We start from the raw sequence: 17,880 nt of genomic DNA on the forward strand, positions 1-17,880 counted from the left end.
GGATGTAAAGAAACATCCATCAGTGCTTTATGTCAATTAAATCATTTCCTAGTTCTTTGAATCATCAAGACTGCTTAAAGTAGCGGGGGGAGCTCAACACTTCATTCACGAACAATTTTTAAAACTACTCCTCTTAAAAGAGAAAATGTGTACAATACAATCTGACAAAATTAAACATCTATTGCAAATTATCCTAATTATAATGTGTTAATTTTATATACATTGTGAGTGCAAGGGAAATAATCCGGACCCTCTTAATTACTTACAGTCAGCCTATGACGGGTTTTGGCCCTTTATGGCCATAATGTGGAATATAGGCAAAATGTGAAACACTTACTAATTTGCAATCAGCTACACCTAGGAATATTTTAGCATAGAACAGAGAAGGTGGATAATTTCATGTCTTTCATTACTATATAACGTAATGCGCTCTTTCAGATAATGTTCTTACTGACAGCTACATGAAAGCTAATTAATATGAATGTATCTTCGTAAGTCATGGGCATGTTAGGGGCGGGGTTTGCTACTGTGCATCATGCGAGGTACTACACTGGTAGATTACCCACCAGCTTTCATTTCATATCATTTCATATCATGTATTCTGATAAAAATTGTAAATCCCTGAAAAAAGTGTGCTGTGTCTTTAAATGAAGGTGGCCCTACAAGCAGGAACCTTTCTGTTAGTGGTAAATGAAACTGAAACTTTGAAGCAGTCTGTTTCTACAATGGCATCTAGCAACCATGCCGGAGATTTTATGGAGGAATTTATTTGCTCAGTTTGTCTTGAACTGTTAAATGTTCCAGTAACGCTGGAGTGTGGCCACAATTTCTGCAAATCTTGTATTGACAGAGTATGGGAGATTGAGAAACAACCTTCCTGTCCTGAGTGCAGAGAGGAATTCACAGCCAGAAAATATGCAATGAACAGACTGCTAGCAAATGTGATTAAAAGGGTGCAAATACAGTGTGAGAAAGAAGGACCTAATCCATGTCAGAAAGACCATCTTTGCATGGAACATAAAAAAAGGCCTGAGTTGTTCTGTGAAGAGGATGAAGTTTTGGTTTGCTCACTGTGTGTTCCAGAACACCGTGGTCACAACTTCTTGACAGTGCAGAAAGCACTTGAAATGTACAAGGTACAACAGCACTGTTTTTTATTGTATTAGAAGTTTAAAGTTTATTTTTCATATTTTGGTATCTTGATATTCCCACTCCTGTGAATTTCCTAAAGTCTGATATGGCTTAACATTATTAAACTTTGGTTGAGACAAATTCAGAAAGTTGTCAGAATCTGCTACATATTTGTAAATAAATAATTGCTGTCTTTCCTGCATGTCACTCTATTGATTGTTTTTTTAATGATTGCAACAACGTACATTCTTTTAGTGCATGTCTGTGGTTGTTGTCTGCCCATTTTAGGGACGCTAACTGCTTGAAGTGATTGTTATGTTTTTTGCCTCCCTCTTTTACTTATGCAACTTGTTTTATGTGCGAAGCAAGCTCCACCTTACATTTTGTTACTATATGCAAATGTACTGCCTTGAATGGACTGTCCTGTTTTCAGTCATTTCAGAAGCCTGTGGTGGGCTAACAGTAGAAAGAGACGTTATTATATATAGTAGTATTTCTACAGCAAGCATTGGCATATGAAGAAGCACATAGTTCAGTGGGAAGAATGTCTGTTGGAAATATAGTCAGATACTGTGAGGTATGACTATACTGTATACAAAGGTCTCTGATGGAAGATGAGATTATTCCTTTGAGGCTGTTTTACTGGCAATAAAGGCTTTGGGAAGCCATGTGATGCAGTTGCCCCTCCTAGTATATACTGGTATGTAAAAGTGCAAACTCTGGGTGAGGACATTGCAAGGGACTGGAGGAGCAATGTCTACTAACTCGAATGCTTTGAGGTGGAACTCTTTGCCAAAGGACTGTTACTGAAGTTGCATTTATTGGTCTGTAGGATGTATATTTGGGTGTACAGATTCAGGGAGACCTTATGAGGTCTTAGCCCCTCCTATTGGAATTAAAAAGACATGCCATAGTGGGGAATCCTCAACAAACAGTGGTGTGCACAATCCTCTTCTGTTTGTTAAGAGATGCTGGTGTTAGGGAAGTGAGCTGATGGCCAGTGCATTTTTATGTTTTTTTCTCATCTCCGGTTAATCAAACATCACTTTAGACACTAAGACACAGCAGAAATCTCTGCTAGAACTACATCTGCATCAAAAGGGCATCCAGGAAACCTTCCGTCGAGGACAACCTGGAGATCAAGCTATTAATGTCCAAGGGTAATGTAGTTCTCAGATTCTGCTGCTTACTATACAATAAATATGAGTGGCTAGGGAACATATTGTCTATAAATAACAGCACAATGTTTCTTTATGTATTCCTTTCATTTTCTCAGCTGATCATTTGCTTACAAGCTTTTGTGTGGAAGGGCTTGTCCTTATCTTAGTAATTCTGGAGTAAGGATTATTAGGGCAGAAACTCGGTGATAGACCGATAATTGTTTGCAAGAGGGGTAGTAATTTCAAATACATTTTTGATAACATTAACAATAGTAATTCAAATAGAATTATTAATAATATAAATATTAATTTTAGTATGACAAAATGCAGCCATTGTTTAGCCTGTAGGTTTATTTTAATCAGGGTGTTGATATGAGGGCGATTTGATTGTGAGACAATGGGGGTAGTTTATTTAGCCCTGTGTAATGCTTGCCAGTATTTTATAGAGGGGAAGACCCAATGAAAATTAAAGGACAGGGTACTGGAACATATAAATGATATTAAGAAGAAATGTGTGTCTAATGCCCTGGCACAGCATAGGTTCATAGGTTCATGAACCTATCGGCCCTGGGGCCTATACAAGCCCAGCCAAAAAGGTACCCTGGCTTTTGCCACCCAAGAAAATTATTTTCCTGTGCCACTGTCGAGCAGAGCCACAGAGGTGATCCCCAGGGTGAATTTTGTATTTCCCATCCAATCATCAAGATTTTTCTTGAAGAGTGCTAATGAGAAGCTTTGTTTGATATAGATAGGTAGTTTATTCCAGAGTATGGGAAGTCTCTGGGACAGGAATCTATTCCTCCGGCATGTTCTGTTTATTGTGGTGACAAGGTTTAGGTCCCTAGAGCATGTAGCTCAGAGGGATTTGGGATTTCTTTAAGTGGAGCATGTCCAACAGCAATGGGTTTGACATAGCTTTGTATGTTAGGCAGAGATCACCTCTGAGGAGGCGATATGCGACGGAGTAAAGCTGGAGTTTATTGAGACGGTCTGCGTAGGGCATGTGTTTGAGGCCGGTAATCCTCTTTGTGAGGTATTTCTGTGGCCTTTCCAGTTGTCGTAGATATCTTGTGAGGTACATACCAAAAAGGGCATTGTACTCTATAATGGGTCTAATGAGTGATGAGTAGAGCATGTGTTAAGAGTTCCCTGATCATGTTCTTAAATTTGTAATAGTTGAAAAGTTACAGGTGACTGAGAGGGGAGGACTGTGGCCATTGAAACTTGAAAAACAAGAGCTGTATTGGCAGCTGTTTTTAAATGCCAGTGTGTGGCCTGGTATAAATGATCAAATTTCAATTAGCCCCTTGCTAAAATTGAAATCTGTAATTAGAAAATAGTTTTGTTAAGTACTGAATGTATTAAATACGTATAATTTTATGGGATTGTAGTAGTGATTTTAGGTAATGAATTACTGTGATTGTATTGGTTATTTTTGGAGACGTCGCGGTGACGTTTATGGACATATGTTTTTAAAAGGGGGAAATGGCTCATTGTTAAATGTTTCTGATTAAGTTTTTTTAATAAAAATGAAAGAACTTAAATTATGTTGTATAAACTTTTATACTGAAGCTAATATAGTGAGCTTTTGAAGCAGTGAACAAATAGTTTGTGCTGTGGGTAACGTTGCTATTTTAGCAGATGTACGGATTTATTTTGTTGAGTAGTTTGTTCTGGTTCGGACTTTACCTGTTTCCTCCCCAATACATCTTACCAAGTTACCTCCTGCTAATGATTCTGATTATAACACAAGATTCTGATTGTGACAACTGGAGAGAGATGGGCGAAGGCTGCCAGCCTAGTCAAATAGAATTTGATATGCAATTCTGGCATTTGTAAATAAATGTAAAATACAGGCATGTTTTCTTGAATGTAAAAGAATACTGTGAAATGTGGAACTGCAAAATATGTGACAACATTGCACTCTACTGGCCCAGTGAAGCATGTTGTGACCCTTTCATGTTTTACAAGTCGGCTTCAGTGCATCTGAATGAAGGTTTCATGCCCATTGTTTTAAGGCTAAAGTTTATGACCAGAATTTACATGTGGATGGTGCTTTACTGCTCTGGTTTCCGTTAGAATATGCATGTAAAATGTCTTCTATTCTTGTAAGTTTCTGAGCAGGTGTTAGATTGCTAAATAATGCAGTTTGTTTGCCTGGGAAAACCAAAGTGTCAACATGATGTAATTTGGGTGGGACCCAGCATACATGTTTGTTAGTAATGTTTAAATACTATTTCTCACAAGAGACGTTAAGCATTTTGATCTTGGATATCTAACTCAGCTCCCTGCCTAAGCTCACATGTAAGTTTCTAGCACTGTGATTTCTTGTAGGCATAGTTAAAGCTAGTAAAGATTAATTAGGTATTTTTCTTCAAAATCAGACCTGTCCTACTGTATTATTTTAAGTTTCTGTGTGATCTCTGAATTCTTAGATATCTCTGTGGTATAGTAGTTTTGTCTTGTGTTTTAATAATTTATTATTAAATATTTTTAAAACCTTCTACCCGTGGCTGGTTTGTGTAGAGATAAGCTCTAGAGTACATTGCATACTTATAGAGGTTATTGTAATAGGCCACTCTAAAGTAAGCCTTGACTGTTAGTCATACTACCATTGGATTATAGTATTGCACAGTAATAATTGGACACCCTTTTAAGGACATTTTAATAGCTGATATTATTAGCTGGGTGGTGGCAGGGATTACTACCATATAGTCTGGGTAAAGGGGCACAGCTGGAGAATCTGTGTCAGCCTTTCCCAGGAGTGTCTGTGAAGTTGTATAAATACTTATCTCAAAGTGTGTGTGTGTGTGTTGTGTCAGCTACTTGGCAGGGACACAAAGCACTGGTTGGACTGAGAGGATACTGGAGGTTTTAGTTTGCCCAACTAGGCTGAGACCTGGACCCTATAGCTGTGCCAGTGGTGAGTATTATTGGGGACCTGGTGAGCAAGGGAGAAACCAGCCCCAGACTGACTGTGATCTCTGTGTGTACTTAAGGAAAATTGTACTTTACTGTGTGTATTAGTTATCCTTTCCTCTCTTCTAAGAGATGACCTCCCTGGTATTAGTGGTGAGGATTGAGGCTCCTTGATTGCTGGGCCAGGGCATGGTCGTCACACTGATTATAACACAAGATTTCATCAACAGCAGCATGCTGTCTCAAATTCTGATCTAACATTAATGAGAATAACAAACAAGAAGTAAACAGCTTTATCCAGAACAAAAACATGTTTCTTGAAGAACACACACAGATAAATTAAAACAAGTTGGTAACTAAAGCACCTTGTCTAGCAAAACAACTGCCTTAAAAATGTTTAAAAAGTAAAAGTCACAATTTACAGTACTTATTAACAGAGATGAAGACACTGTAGGTGGAACCCACCTCCCAAGCAAGGTCCTGAGGATGTATCAGCTTCTGATTCATCCTCAGATACAAATAACCCTGTCACTACCTCAACATCTAGTACTCAGAGAGATGTACCTATGCTTGCAATGACCTGGGATGGCGATGCTGAGCCCATTATTAGAGTGGTCTGCCAATGGACTGCAGAAGATTTTTAAAGTATTGCAGATTCCCTCCCACTAATTGGGCTACATTCAGACAACTATGATAAGACATTAGAAGAACATTTAGTGTTGCAAAACCTGACAAAATTTTTCAAAGAAAATATAGGAAGAATCAGCTATATGCAATAACACTCCAAAATATAATGATACACCTAACTGAGCACGAATTAATGGTGTAATTCAGAAAGAAAATGAATCTCTTGATGCATACTTACTGTGCAAGAAAGATGCATTTGAGGCTTTTTCTGGTCATCCAGAACCTAATGTTGAAGGGGCTGCAGCCAGTGGACCATCATCAGGAGTATTTGTAGAAGGATATTTATACCTCTACAGGGTCAGATAAAAAATGCTTATTTAAATTGGACTAGCTTATAAACACATGAAGCTGTTAATTACACAAAATAAGTAACAGATAACATAATTAGAGAGGAGAAAGAACAACAAAGGAAATTAGTGTATGTTCAGCTTCAACAATTTTTTTGGCACAGAATCACAGGGAGGGGGCAGGGTATGAGGAGCAGGGGAAGTAAAAGTAGATTTACATTCATAGGTTCATAGGTGTGTACTAGGCTAATGGCCCTGGAGCCTTTAAAAGCCTAGCCCATAGGATTACCCTGGCATCATGTCGCCAGACCTTAGTTCCCAGTGCCTCTGTCGAGTAGAGCTACTGGAGTGATCCCCAGCATGAATTTTCTATTTCCCATCCACTCATCGAGATGCATGGGCAGTCTCTGGGTTATGAATCTGTCCCTCCAGCATGTTCCGTTAATTGTGGTAATGAGGTTGAGGTCTCTGGAGCATGTGGTGCGGACATATTAGTATTTCTAACAGAGCTGGATCAGACAAGGCTTTGTAAGTCAAGCAGAGATCACCTCTAAGTAGGTGATATGAGACAGAGAATAGTTGGAGTTGTTTGAGTCTGTCCATATAGGACAAGTGTTTAAGGCTTAGGATCCTCTTTGTGATGTACTTTTGCAACCTCTCCAGTTGTTGCAGGTGTCTAGTGAGGTACATGCCAAATGGGGTATTGTACTCGATGACTGGCCTAATGGGGGAAGAGTAAAGGGAGACAATGACCTCTTTCATCCTGGATGAAAAACCCTTAGTAATGAGATGTGCTATATAGAAGGACTTTCTGACCACATTCGCAATGTGGTGGTCAAAAGAGAGGTTGCTGTCAACCTGTATTCCCAGATCTCTTATAACACCTTCTGTGTTCAGTGGACTACCATCGATGTGGTAATTCATGTGAATTGGGTTTTTCCCAAAGAGGAGGATGACACATTTTTTGGCATTGAGCTTAAGGCCATGGTTCTGACACCAGTGGTTGCTCTCAGTGAGGCCTTTCTGTAGGATGTCAACATCACTTGGGGAGTTAATAATAGCTCCCAACTTGCAATCATCTGTGAACTTTGTCAGCCAGAGTCCCTTCATGTTAGGCTGGATTTTAGAGAAGTAGACACCAAACAGGAGAGGACCAAGGACCAAACTATGTGGGACTCCACTCATGACTGGTTGGCAGTCTGACTTGGAGTCAGCTACTTTCACACTGTGGGCTCTATCTGTGAGCCAGTTTGCAACCCACCTAGTGATATAGGGGTTGATGCCTAGCTTACTGAGTTTTTCTATGATTCCTGAGTGGGGAATGGTATCAAAGGCCTTGGACAGGTCAGGGAAGGCTGTATAAACCACCTTGCCTTCATCTACAGCTCTGGTGACTGACTCAAAGAAGACAACCAAGTTGAACAGGCATGATCTACCCTTCACAAAATCAAACTGTGTGGGATCCAATGTTTGGAGATTCCCTATATCCATGTTTTTTAGGTCCACGATGATGCGTTCCATAGCTTTGTGTATCAGACTCATCAGGCTAATGGGGCAATAGTTCCCAGGGTCTGTAGTCACTCCTCCTTTGTGGAGAGGGATGACTGTAGCAGTGTGCCATTCAGCAGGGACAAAGCTTGAGGTGAGGCTGTGATTGAACAGGGCACACAGGTGAGGTGCCAGTTCACTCTGTAGTTCATGTAGAACACAGCCAGGGATATTGTCAGGTCCCATAGAAGCTGTATTCTTGGCCTTGGACAGTGCTGTTTTAACATGTGCAGCAGTAATACTGGGTGCCTGACAATCTACTGTTAATGTGATAGGTCCTTTGGAGGGGGGTAAAGTTGGCACTGAATCTGTCGGCCAGTATATTGGCAATATCTGTTGGCTCGGTATAGGAGGTACCATTGTGCAGCAGCTCAGAACATCTCTGGGTATTGCCATGGAAATTTGTTACATTACTATAGAAGGCCTTGTGATTGTCTTTACTATCTGGTGCAATTCTGTTTTCATAGCTAGCTTTAGAGGATATGATGAGGGATTTCAACTTTTTGTTGAGGTTGATAAGAGAGTTTTTCCAGTCTTGGGACTTCACCTTATTCCGCATCAGTTTCCTCCTTCTGTTGTAGAGTTTGTTTATGGCAGGGGACTACTAGACTGGCTTCCTGTTTTTGGAGGAGACCATCTTGGTTTTACTGAGTATGGCGAGATCCATGCATTTGTGTACGTGTTTGTACAGTGCATTAATGTATGATTTGGCTGTCATGCAACTATTCTTCATTTGCATGGGTGCCGTAAAGTTAGCAACCTCTGTTTTTAAGAGCCCAAAGTTAGCTTTGGAGAAGTTTATTATGCTGGTTACCTTTGCAGGGGTGGGGGTGGGAGGGATGTGGATTTCCAAGGTGATTAGTTTGTGGTCGGCTCTAACTAGGAGGAGTTGACTATAGGTGTAGAGCAACAGTCACCCGTGTTAGTAATGACCAGGACAAGGATGTTGCTACCTCTAGTGGGAGTAAGAACGAGCCGGTCCAGGGCAATGGAATTAATGAATTCCAGGAAACTTTGGGCAAGTGTATAGTTTTCCCAGTTAATGGAGGGGTAGTTGAAGTCACTCAGTATGAGAGTGTTTGGTTGGACTGTGATATTCTCCAGGGTGCTTAGGAACATGGAGTGTGAGTCTTGGGACATGGTTGGGGACCTATAGCAGGCTACAACCTGAAGTGCTGTCTTACCCAATTTTAGCTACACCTGAAATATCTCTGATGCGTTATGTTGGGCTACCAGTCTGGAGGTATGCACATCCTTTATGAATATGGAAACACCACCACCTTTGGAGCTTCAGTCCAAGTTCGGGGGCCGAAAGGTGTGGAATGAGTTATAGCCTGGTAGTGCAGGGGTGCTTTCTGCTGCCTTGAACCGGGTTTCTGTTACAGCACAAATGTCGATGCTCTCCATTTTAAGGAGTGTTTCGAGCGAGTGCATTTTGAGATTTTGACTTCTATCATTGAGCAGCATGACCCTCATATTGCATTTGTTTGTAGCTGTTACAGTGGTAATTTGGTCTTTGAAACACCACCTAAAAAAGGGAATATAGGGGTGGCAAGAGCCTTGGCTAGTATCCGGAAGCCCATGCCATCTCTTGTAGAACATCGAGGTCTGTCAGTCATGTCATCTCAGGCAGGCAGATAATGGATCCCCTTAGAATGACACCAGAAATTTAGCCAGTTGTTGAAATCAATAATTTTCTGCTTGCACTGTGGTATCATTCTGGGTGATGGTAGGATGCTGCTCAGGGCTAGGATCATACCCACCTGGGCTACATAATCCGAGAGCTCCTCCATGTCTCTTTTCATGTAGTCCAGGGAGGTACATCTCAGGTCATTCACACTCACATGTACAATGACAGAGCCATAGTTGTACCTGTTGTTGAGGGACCTGAGTGCATCCATTATGTAGTGGATCCTTGCACCTGACAGGCAGGTGACTGTTACTTTCTCCTTATTCAACCTAGTGAATGGGACTTCAGTGTGCCTCACGATCAAGTCTCCTATGACTAGAGTGTTGGGCATGCTGTTTTGCCTTAGGGGCTTTGGTTGAGTGTCACACTGTTTAGGAGAGTTATGTGTCTCGTGATTAGTGTAGTGTTGTGGTGGTCGACTGCATTTCTGCCTTGGAGGTCTCTGCTGTTTGGGTAGATTTTTATTGAGATCCTCTGCAAAGGTGGGTGTGTGGTTTGTGTTTTTATGTAAAGGCAGTGCTGTTCGGTGTTCTGGAGGGCTATGTGTTCCAAGTGGTGTGGTGCACGTGTTGACCTTCTCTTGACCAGCTATTCCAGTCTTGGCTGGTAAGTGCATGGCTTCCAATTTGGATATATAAGTGCATCTCTTGCAAGTCTGAGTGTTGGGAGGTAAGAGGAGAGGGTTGTCAGTGTACGTGAGGCAGTTGCTACATTGCCTCAGGATGTCCAAGTTCACCAAGTTAATAGGAAAAAGCACAGGGAACTGACCTTTAGACATACCTGGAGGGTTGGGCATTAATAATAAGTAAATGAAGAAAGGCAAGGATGTAGTAAAAAAACAGTTCTTTATTCACAAACCAATATTATAAGCGCTTTCGGTCACGCTGCAAATGCGCAACCTTCATCAGACAAATTAAATTAGTTACAAGGGAACACTTTAAAAAGATTCACCAAATGACATCATCATTGCATCGCCTCAACTTCAAATTTAAAGTAACACAACCCCCTTCCTGTTACAAAGATACAAAAACCTTAACATCTTTCATTAGTATAATTCATTAAATCATACTATAATTCATACCTATTCATGTATAAATTCATACCGATAACAGTTATAGATATAATATTTACAAAAATATTTATAAATATAATTATAAACCTTCGTACCCTATAAAAAATATAAAAATACATTTTATATATATATATATATATATATATATATATATATATATATATATATACACACACACACACACAGACATACACTAAATATAAACATATATGTAAATATATTATTTAGTACTAATTAAATATATGGATCAAATAGTTGAGTCAAAAACTGCATGGTACTACCCCAAAATGCACGCGTATTATTAATGTTGTTCTAAAGCTTTCAATTTCAATATACATTTCAGGGAACTGATTTCACTTGTAATAGTAAAGGTGTGGTATATTTGGCCGAGTGTCAACTGTGCCCACAATTCTATATTGGGAAGACCGAACGTCACCTTAGGCAGAGAGTGTATGAACATCAGTATTGTATAATGAAGAAAGATTGTACCAACGCTCTAGCTAGACACATTAATGAATATAATGAACATTTTTTTCTATTTTTGGTGGTTGAACAAGTGAAAGTTGACCCTAGGGGTGGTCCATGGTCCCTAAGATTAGAACAAAAGGAATTGTGGTGGCAATTGATGACAAATGCCTATATGTATTCCGGACTTAATGAAATCAGTTCCCTGAAATGTATATTGAAACTGAAGGCTTTAGAACGACATTAATAATATGCGTGCATTTTGGGGTAGTACCATGCAGTTTTTTGACTAAGCTGTTTGATCCATATATTAATTCGTACTAAATAATATATTTATATATATGTTTATGTTTAGTGTATGTGTGTGTGTGTGTGTGTGTGTGTGTGTGTGTGTGTGTGTGTGTATATATATATATATATATATATATATATATATATATATTTATTATTACGTATTTTTATAGATTTTTATAGAGTACGAAGGTTTATAATTATATTTATAAATATTTTTGTAAATATTATATCTATAACTGTTATTAGTATGAATCTATACATGAATAGGTATGAATTATAGTATGATTTAATGAATTATACTAATGAAAGTTAAGGTTTTTGTATCTTTGTGACAGGAAGGGGGTTGTGTTACTTTAAATTTGAAGTTGAGGCGATGCAATGATGATGTCATTTGGGGAATCTTTTTAAAGTGTTCCCTTGTAACTAATTTAATTTGTCTGATGAAGGTTGCACATTTGCAGTGCGACCGAAAGCGCTTACAATATTGGTTTGTGAATAAAGAACTGTTTTTTTACTACATCCTTGCCTTTCTTCATTAATAATAAGTATTGGAGCTGTTTCCTTGTAGAACATTTAGTGCTGGTAGCACTTTTGTGTGCTGCAATAATTGCTACAAGAAGTCTGGTAAAGTGCTAGACTAATTAGCTTGTAAAAGTGCAGGAGAGGAAAGAACTAGCAGATCTAAGAGAAAAATTGAAGAGCAGACTTTGGCACCCCTCAGAAGCTTACAAACAGTCCTGGATACAGCAAATCTGTATCTGGACTAGACTAGTTACAGGAAAGACGGGAAACAGCTGCAAATGTGGGCGTTTAAACCAGAAAGTTGAGAGAGATGGAAAGTCTGCCCAAACGGCCAATAAACTATAATTTCTGGGCCAGAAACCACTCCTCTTGTGGTAGATAGGCTACCTAGTGCTTACCATTCCCACTGATAAGCTAGAAGGCTTCCTTCCAACACAGAAAGGCTTGGGGGGCTCAGAAGCTTACATACAGTCCTAGATACAGCAAATCTGTATCTTGACTAGACTAGTTACAGGAAAGTCAGGAAAAGCACAAACGCGGGCTTTTAGAACAGAAAGTTGAAAGAGATGGAAAGTCTGCCCAAACGGCCAATAAACTACAATTTCTGGGCCAGAAACCACTCCTGTTGTGTTCGATAGGCTACCTATTGCTTACTGCTCCCAATGATAAGCTAGAAGGGTTCCCTCCAACAGAGAAAGTTTGGGGGGGCTCAGAAGCTTACAAACAGTCCTGGATACAGCAAGTCTGTATCTGGGGTAGACTAGTTACAGGAAAGGCAGGAAACAAGCTTAGAATTTCTTTTCTTTCAAGACCCAGAACAATCTAAGTAAAACTTTTACCCTCCTACTTTGCCTCATATCCAGCATCGTGGGTCAATTATAAGCCTTTGATTTAATTTTGGCCAGAGTAGACATTGGTGTAATGAGTGTCCCTTTCCAGCCTACCGGTAAACTCAATGTCCAGACCCCACAACAAGTGGGAAGACAACCTCCTACCTTTAGTATTGCTTGGCAGCCCCCAGGGTGGTAACAAGATCAATAGGACATCCAAGAACAGGAGACACAACTCTTTCCTTTGTACCAGAAGCCCAGGAAGGTTCATTTGTTAACATTACAGTATGCAGTTCTACTCTTCCTTTCCTTATCAACACAGGATAAACTCAATCCATGACAACTTTCAATAAACATGAAAAGCCTCCCACTCTCAACAAAATCTGTTTGGAGTGAGGGGGTCTCTAGAATTCCACTGGATTATCCAGAGATAGTCTGTCTGAGTTCAAATAGGCTCACTGCAAGTGCAACTTGCCTTTATTGTAGGAAATTCTGACATTTTAAATCTTATAGGAGATTTGTTATGTAAATTATGATGGACTGTGTATTGCACTGTGAATCTTTTTAAATATTCGAATGAACCTTCCCCACTGGGTCTGTACTCGGTTGATATTTGTTCAGATGAAGCCAGTCTTCACAGTACTTCAATCAGAACAGACCTACAGTATAACTGATTTGGAGGGAGTTGAGAAATTCCTCTGCATCTGTGGGCTATGTGAAATGATAGTGAGTTATGACTCACAAAGGATGCAGAACCAGTTTAAAATTACTTCAAAGCCTTATGAGCCTCTACCAATGGTAGTTCAGTACCTTTTATCTACAGAGGCAGAAAGAGGAATTGAATCTATCATTTCTGTGTTACTCCAGTAAGGAGTATTATTTCATAGGTTCATAGGTTCATAGGTTTATACTAGGCTATCTGCCCTAAGGCATTTATAAGCCTAGCCCAAATTTTTTATATGAAAAAATACTGTGCCCATTAGTTTGTTGTGCCTCTGTCCAGCAGTGACACAGAGATGATTCCGGGGTAAAGATCTCCCATCCACAGGTCTAGATTTCTCTTGAACAGAGTCAGCGAGGTGCTCTGCCTCACATGGACCGGGATTTTATTCCACAGCATAGGGAGTCTCTGAGTGATAAATCTATCCCTCCAGCACGTCCTATTTATATCCGTGCTAAGGTTTAAGTCGCTTGCTCTAGTGGTTTTGGCGGATTTGGATTTTTTGAGGTGGAGCATGTCCATTAATTCCGGGTTGGACATGGCCTTGTATGTCAGGCACATGTCACCTCTGAGCAGACGGTATGCGACTGAGTAGAGCTGGAGTTTCTTCAATCTGGCAGCATATGACAGATTTTGGAGTCCCATTATCCTTTTGGTGAGGAACTTTTGGGGTCTCTCCAATTGCTGCAGATGTTGGGTGAGATACATCCCGAATGGGGCATTGTACTCGATCATTGGTCTGATAAGTGAAGAGTACAGGGGAACAATGACCTCACTAGATCTGGATGTGAATCCCTTCATGATCAGGTGGGCAATGTAGAAGGTCTTTCTAACCACTTTAGCAATGTGAGTGTCAAAAGAAAGGCCACTGTCAACCTCGCTCCCCAGGTCCCTCATAACCTCTTCTGTGCTTAGTGGATTGCCACCTATATGGTAGCTTCGCGTTACCTTGTTTTTATGACTATACATTTTTGGCGTTTAACTTCAGGCCATGGCTCTGGCACCAGCTATCTGTTTCGTGAGTCCCTTCTGAAGGATATCCGTGTCCGATGCACTTTCCACTATGGCCCAGTTTGCAGTCGTCTGCAAACTTTGTCAGCCAAAGTCCTCCCATGCTGGCCTGTACTTCTGAGAAGTAGATGCCAAACAATAGGGGCCAAGGACCGAGCCCTGTGGGACAGCACTTGTGACCGGCTTGGAGTCTGACACAGCGCCAGCAACTCTAACCCTGTGGGTTCTGTCCTTAAGCCAGTTTGCAACCCATCTTGTGACATATGGGTTTACATTTAAGCTGGTAAGTTTTTCTACAATACCCGAGTGGGGTATTGTGTCAAAGCCTTTGCAAGGTCAAGGTAGGCTGTATGGACTGCCTTTCCCTCATCAATGGCCTTGGTGACTGTTTCGAAGAAGTCGACCAACTTCAAAAGGCATGATCTTCCCTTGACAAAGCCAAACTGGGTCGGGTCCAATGTCTGCAAGTCCCCTATATCTTTGTTTATGAGCTCCATTATGATCCTCTCCATAGCTTTGCAGACTAGACTTGTTAAGCTTATGGGGCGGTAATTACCAGGGTCCGTAGAGGCGCCACCTTTGTGGAGTGGGACCACAGTTGCCATACGCCACTCCTTGGGCACGTATCCTGTGGTAAGGCTGAGATTAAACAGCTGCCTTATGCGGGGTTAATTCCTCATTTAGCTCGTAGCACACAGCCGGGGACACCATCTGGTCCCATTGATGCTGTGTTTTAGCTTTAGAGAGCAGCTTTCACCTGCGCATTTGAGATGTCCGGGAGGCTACACTCGGCTGGGATAGTTATCTCTCCTTTAGGGGAGAGGGGTAAAGTTTGCACTGAACCTGTCTGCCAGTATGTTGGCAATGTCTGTGGGTTCAGTGATTTTTGTATCATTTTGGACTAATTCTGAGCATATCTGGGAGTTTCCACCCAGGTTCCTAACATAGCTGAAAAAGGCCTTATGATTGTCCTTTGAATCCATGGCAATTTTTCTCTCAAAATTGGCCTTAGTTGATTTTATGAGTGCTCGTATTTTTTACTAATAATGATCAGGGGTGACTTCCTTTTATGGATTTTGTTCTATCATGTAATAGCTTTCTCCTCTTATTGTAAAGTTTGTTAATGGCTGGGGTCCACCAGACTGGACGTTTGCCCTTTGTGGAAAGAGTCTTGGTTTTATTTGGGATTGCCTGATCCATGCAGTCCTGGAGGTGTTCATAGAAGGCATTTGTAAGGGCTTCTGCAGCTTGGGTTGTGGTTTCCTCTGGCTCAGGGGCCTTGAAGGATACCACACCAGTCTTGAGTAGTGTGAAGTTTGCTTTAGAGAAGTTCTTCACTATGGTCTTTTGTTTGGGGTGGCGGGATGTGGATTTCCAGTGAGATTAGTTTATGATCAGATCTTACCAATGAGGGATATACCATTTTGTCCCCATGTTTGTGACAATGAGATCTAGTATATTTTCTCCTCTAACAGTGACTAGCTGTTCCATGGCATTTGAATTTATGAACTCCAGGAACCGTTGGGCTAGAAAGTTAGGGCTTGAGTAATGTTCCCAGTCTATATTCGGGTAGTTGAAGTCACCCAATATGATGGTGTTTGGAGATACATTTATACCCTCCAGTGTCTTCAAGAAGGCTGTGTGGGGTTCCTGAGTTTGAGAGGGTGGCCTGTAGCATGCTACAATTTGTAGAGCAGTTTTGCCTATGGTTAGTTGCACCTGGATGGTTTCGCTTTGTGCATTGCCACCAACCTGGAGGTGTGGGTATCCTTTATGAATATGGATACACCGTGGTGTGGTCCGGGTTTTGGGGCGGGCATGATATGAGGTAAAACCTAATAGTGCCGGGTGCTCTCAGGAGCCTTGAACCAGGTTTCAGTTACAGCACAGACATCAATGTTCTCCATACTGAGAAGGGCCTCTGCGTGAGGCATTTTGAGATTTAGACTTCTGGCATTGAGCAGCATTACCCTCAGTTTCTTCCCATTTTTGTTTTTTAGGGTGGTAGGTTTAGAATTTGAGCCTTGCGTAAAAAGGCACTATGGGGGTGGCAAGAGCCTTAGCCAATATCCGGAATCCCAGGGTGACAGGTGCAAGCCGCGTGGCTTGTCAAGCATGTCATCCCAGGCAGACAGACACTGGATCCCCATTGAATGACACCAGACATTAAGCCAATTGTTAAAGCTGATCATCTTGTCTCTATATTGTGGCATCATTCTTGGTGAAGGAAGGATACTGCTCAGGGTTAGGGTCATACCTGCCTGGGCTACATAATCAGAGAGCTCCTCTATGTCTCTTTTCATGTAGTCCAGGGAACTCAGGTCGTTCACACCAGCATGGACAATGGCTGTGTCATATTTGTACTTGCCGTGGAGTGACCCGAGTGCTTGTGTTATGTGGCGGATTCTAGCGCCCGATAGGCAGCTTACTGTGACCCTCTCCTTGTTCAGCCTGGTGAGTGGGACGTCAGTGTGTCTGACTATGGAGTCACCTATGACAAGTATGTTTGGTGTTGTATTTGGCCTTAAGGGCTGTGACTGCTTTGCACACTGCTTTTGTGGTTTATGTGTTGCTTGTGGGGTGTCTTGAGGTAGCAGTTGTTTGGGTGTCTGCTTTGGAGGCCTCTGCTGTTTAGGTAAATTTTTACTCAGAGCCTCAGTATGTCTTTGTGTGTTTATGTGTTTGATTCAGTGGAGTGGTAGCATTATGTGAGGCTGGTTTTGTGGTGTGTGTAGTTGCCTTCTCCTCCTGTCTGGTCTTGCCAGTCCTGAGTTGAGAGAGCTCAGCCTCCAGTTTGGCTAAATAGCTGCATCTAAGTATTTGTGTTATGTGGGAGGAGGAGAGGGTTGTCTGTGTACATGAGGCAGTTATAACATTGCCTCAAGATTCCCAGATTCACCAGCTGGACCGGAGAGGAGATTGACAACTGACCTTTGGACATGCTAGAATAATATTGGGAAATCCTTAATTGAAAACAAGGGCCAGTGGGGAGTGAGGGTGTAGTGCTTTTAATTTTTAGTGCTGACTTATATAATTGCTTTAGTGAGCAAGTGCCAGGTAACTTGAGTGCAATGTGTTACAAGTAACTAAATGCAAAAATGACAAACTGTAACTTTCTTTCAAGTGAAACAAGGAAATAAGTACAGTAAGCAATGCAGATATCACTAGTGATCCACAGAAGCTGAGAAGTTGCGTATTAGGTGGAATTAGCTTCCAGGGAAATAACAAGCAAACAAACAACAAGCATATAAACAAAGCTAGATTCAGCAGGCCTGGATCTAGTCTATGCTAGAGCAAACAAGGTGAACCAATTTCAGTAAGATACAGTTCAAATATTCAGGCACTATAAACCCTTAACCAGAAATTCCCAGCTCAGAAGGGCAGAGTCCAGCCTCTTCTCCCACAAGAGTGCAGACCACGAACCTTCTTAATGTAAAATAACTGGCCTGAAGCCCAAGTGCCTAAACCAGAACTAATACACTTGGACACTGGGCTCTCAATCAGCAGTTCCCAACTTAGAAGGATGAAAGCTACCTGTCCTGC

At 41.2% G+C, this 17,880-nt stretch overlaps 1 protein-coding gene across 4 annotated transcripts in view; it reads left to right on the top strand.

The window, feature by feature from the left end:
• The first annotated feature begins 607 nt into the window (after nt 1-607).
• LOC122813677 (zinc-binding protein A33-like) overlaps nt 608-17,880 on the top strand; it is a 261,855-nt gene continuing 244,582 nt past the window's right edge. For 3 of the 4 annotated variants that reach the window (XM_044086125.1, XM_044086122.1, XM_044086123.1), the window contains exon 1: nt 608-1,136. In XM_044086125.1, the coding sequence (XP_043942060.1) occupies nt 648-1,136 (489 nt within the window). In that variant the 5' untranslated portion in view covers nt 608-647. The remainder of the gene's footprint in view (nt 1,137-17,880) is intronic. The other variant, XM_044086124.1, reaches the window with a different exon arrangement.

The sequence above is a fragment of the Protopterus annectens genome, chromosome 10.part0 (assembly GCF_019279795.1).
Source record: "Protopterus annectens isolate FY-2018-M chromosome 10.part0, PAN1.0, whole genome shotgun sequence".
In the NCBI taxonomy this organism is placed as follows: domain Eukaryota; kingdom Metazoa; phylum Chordata; order Ceratodontiformes; family Protopteridae; genus Protopterus; species Protopterus annectens.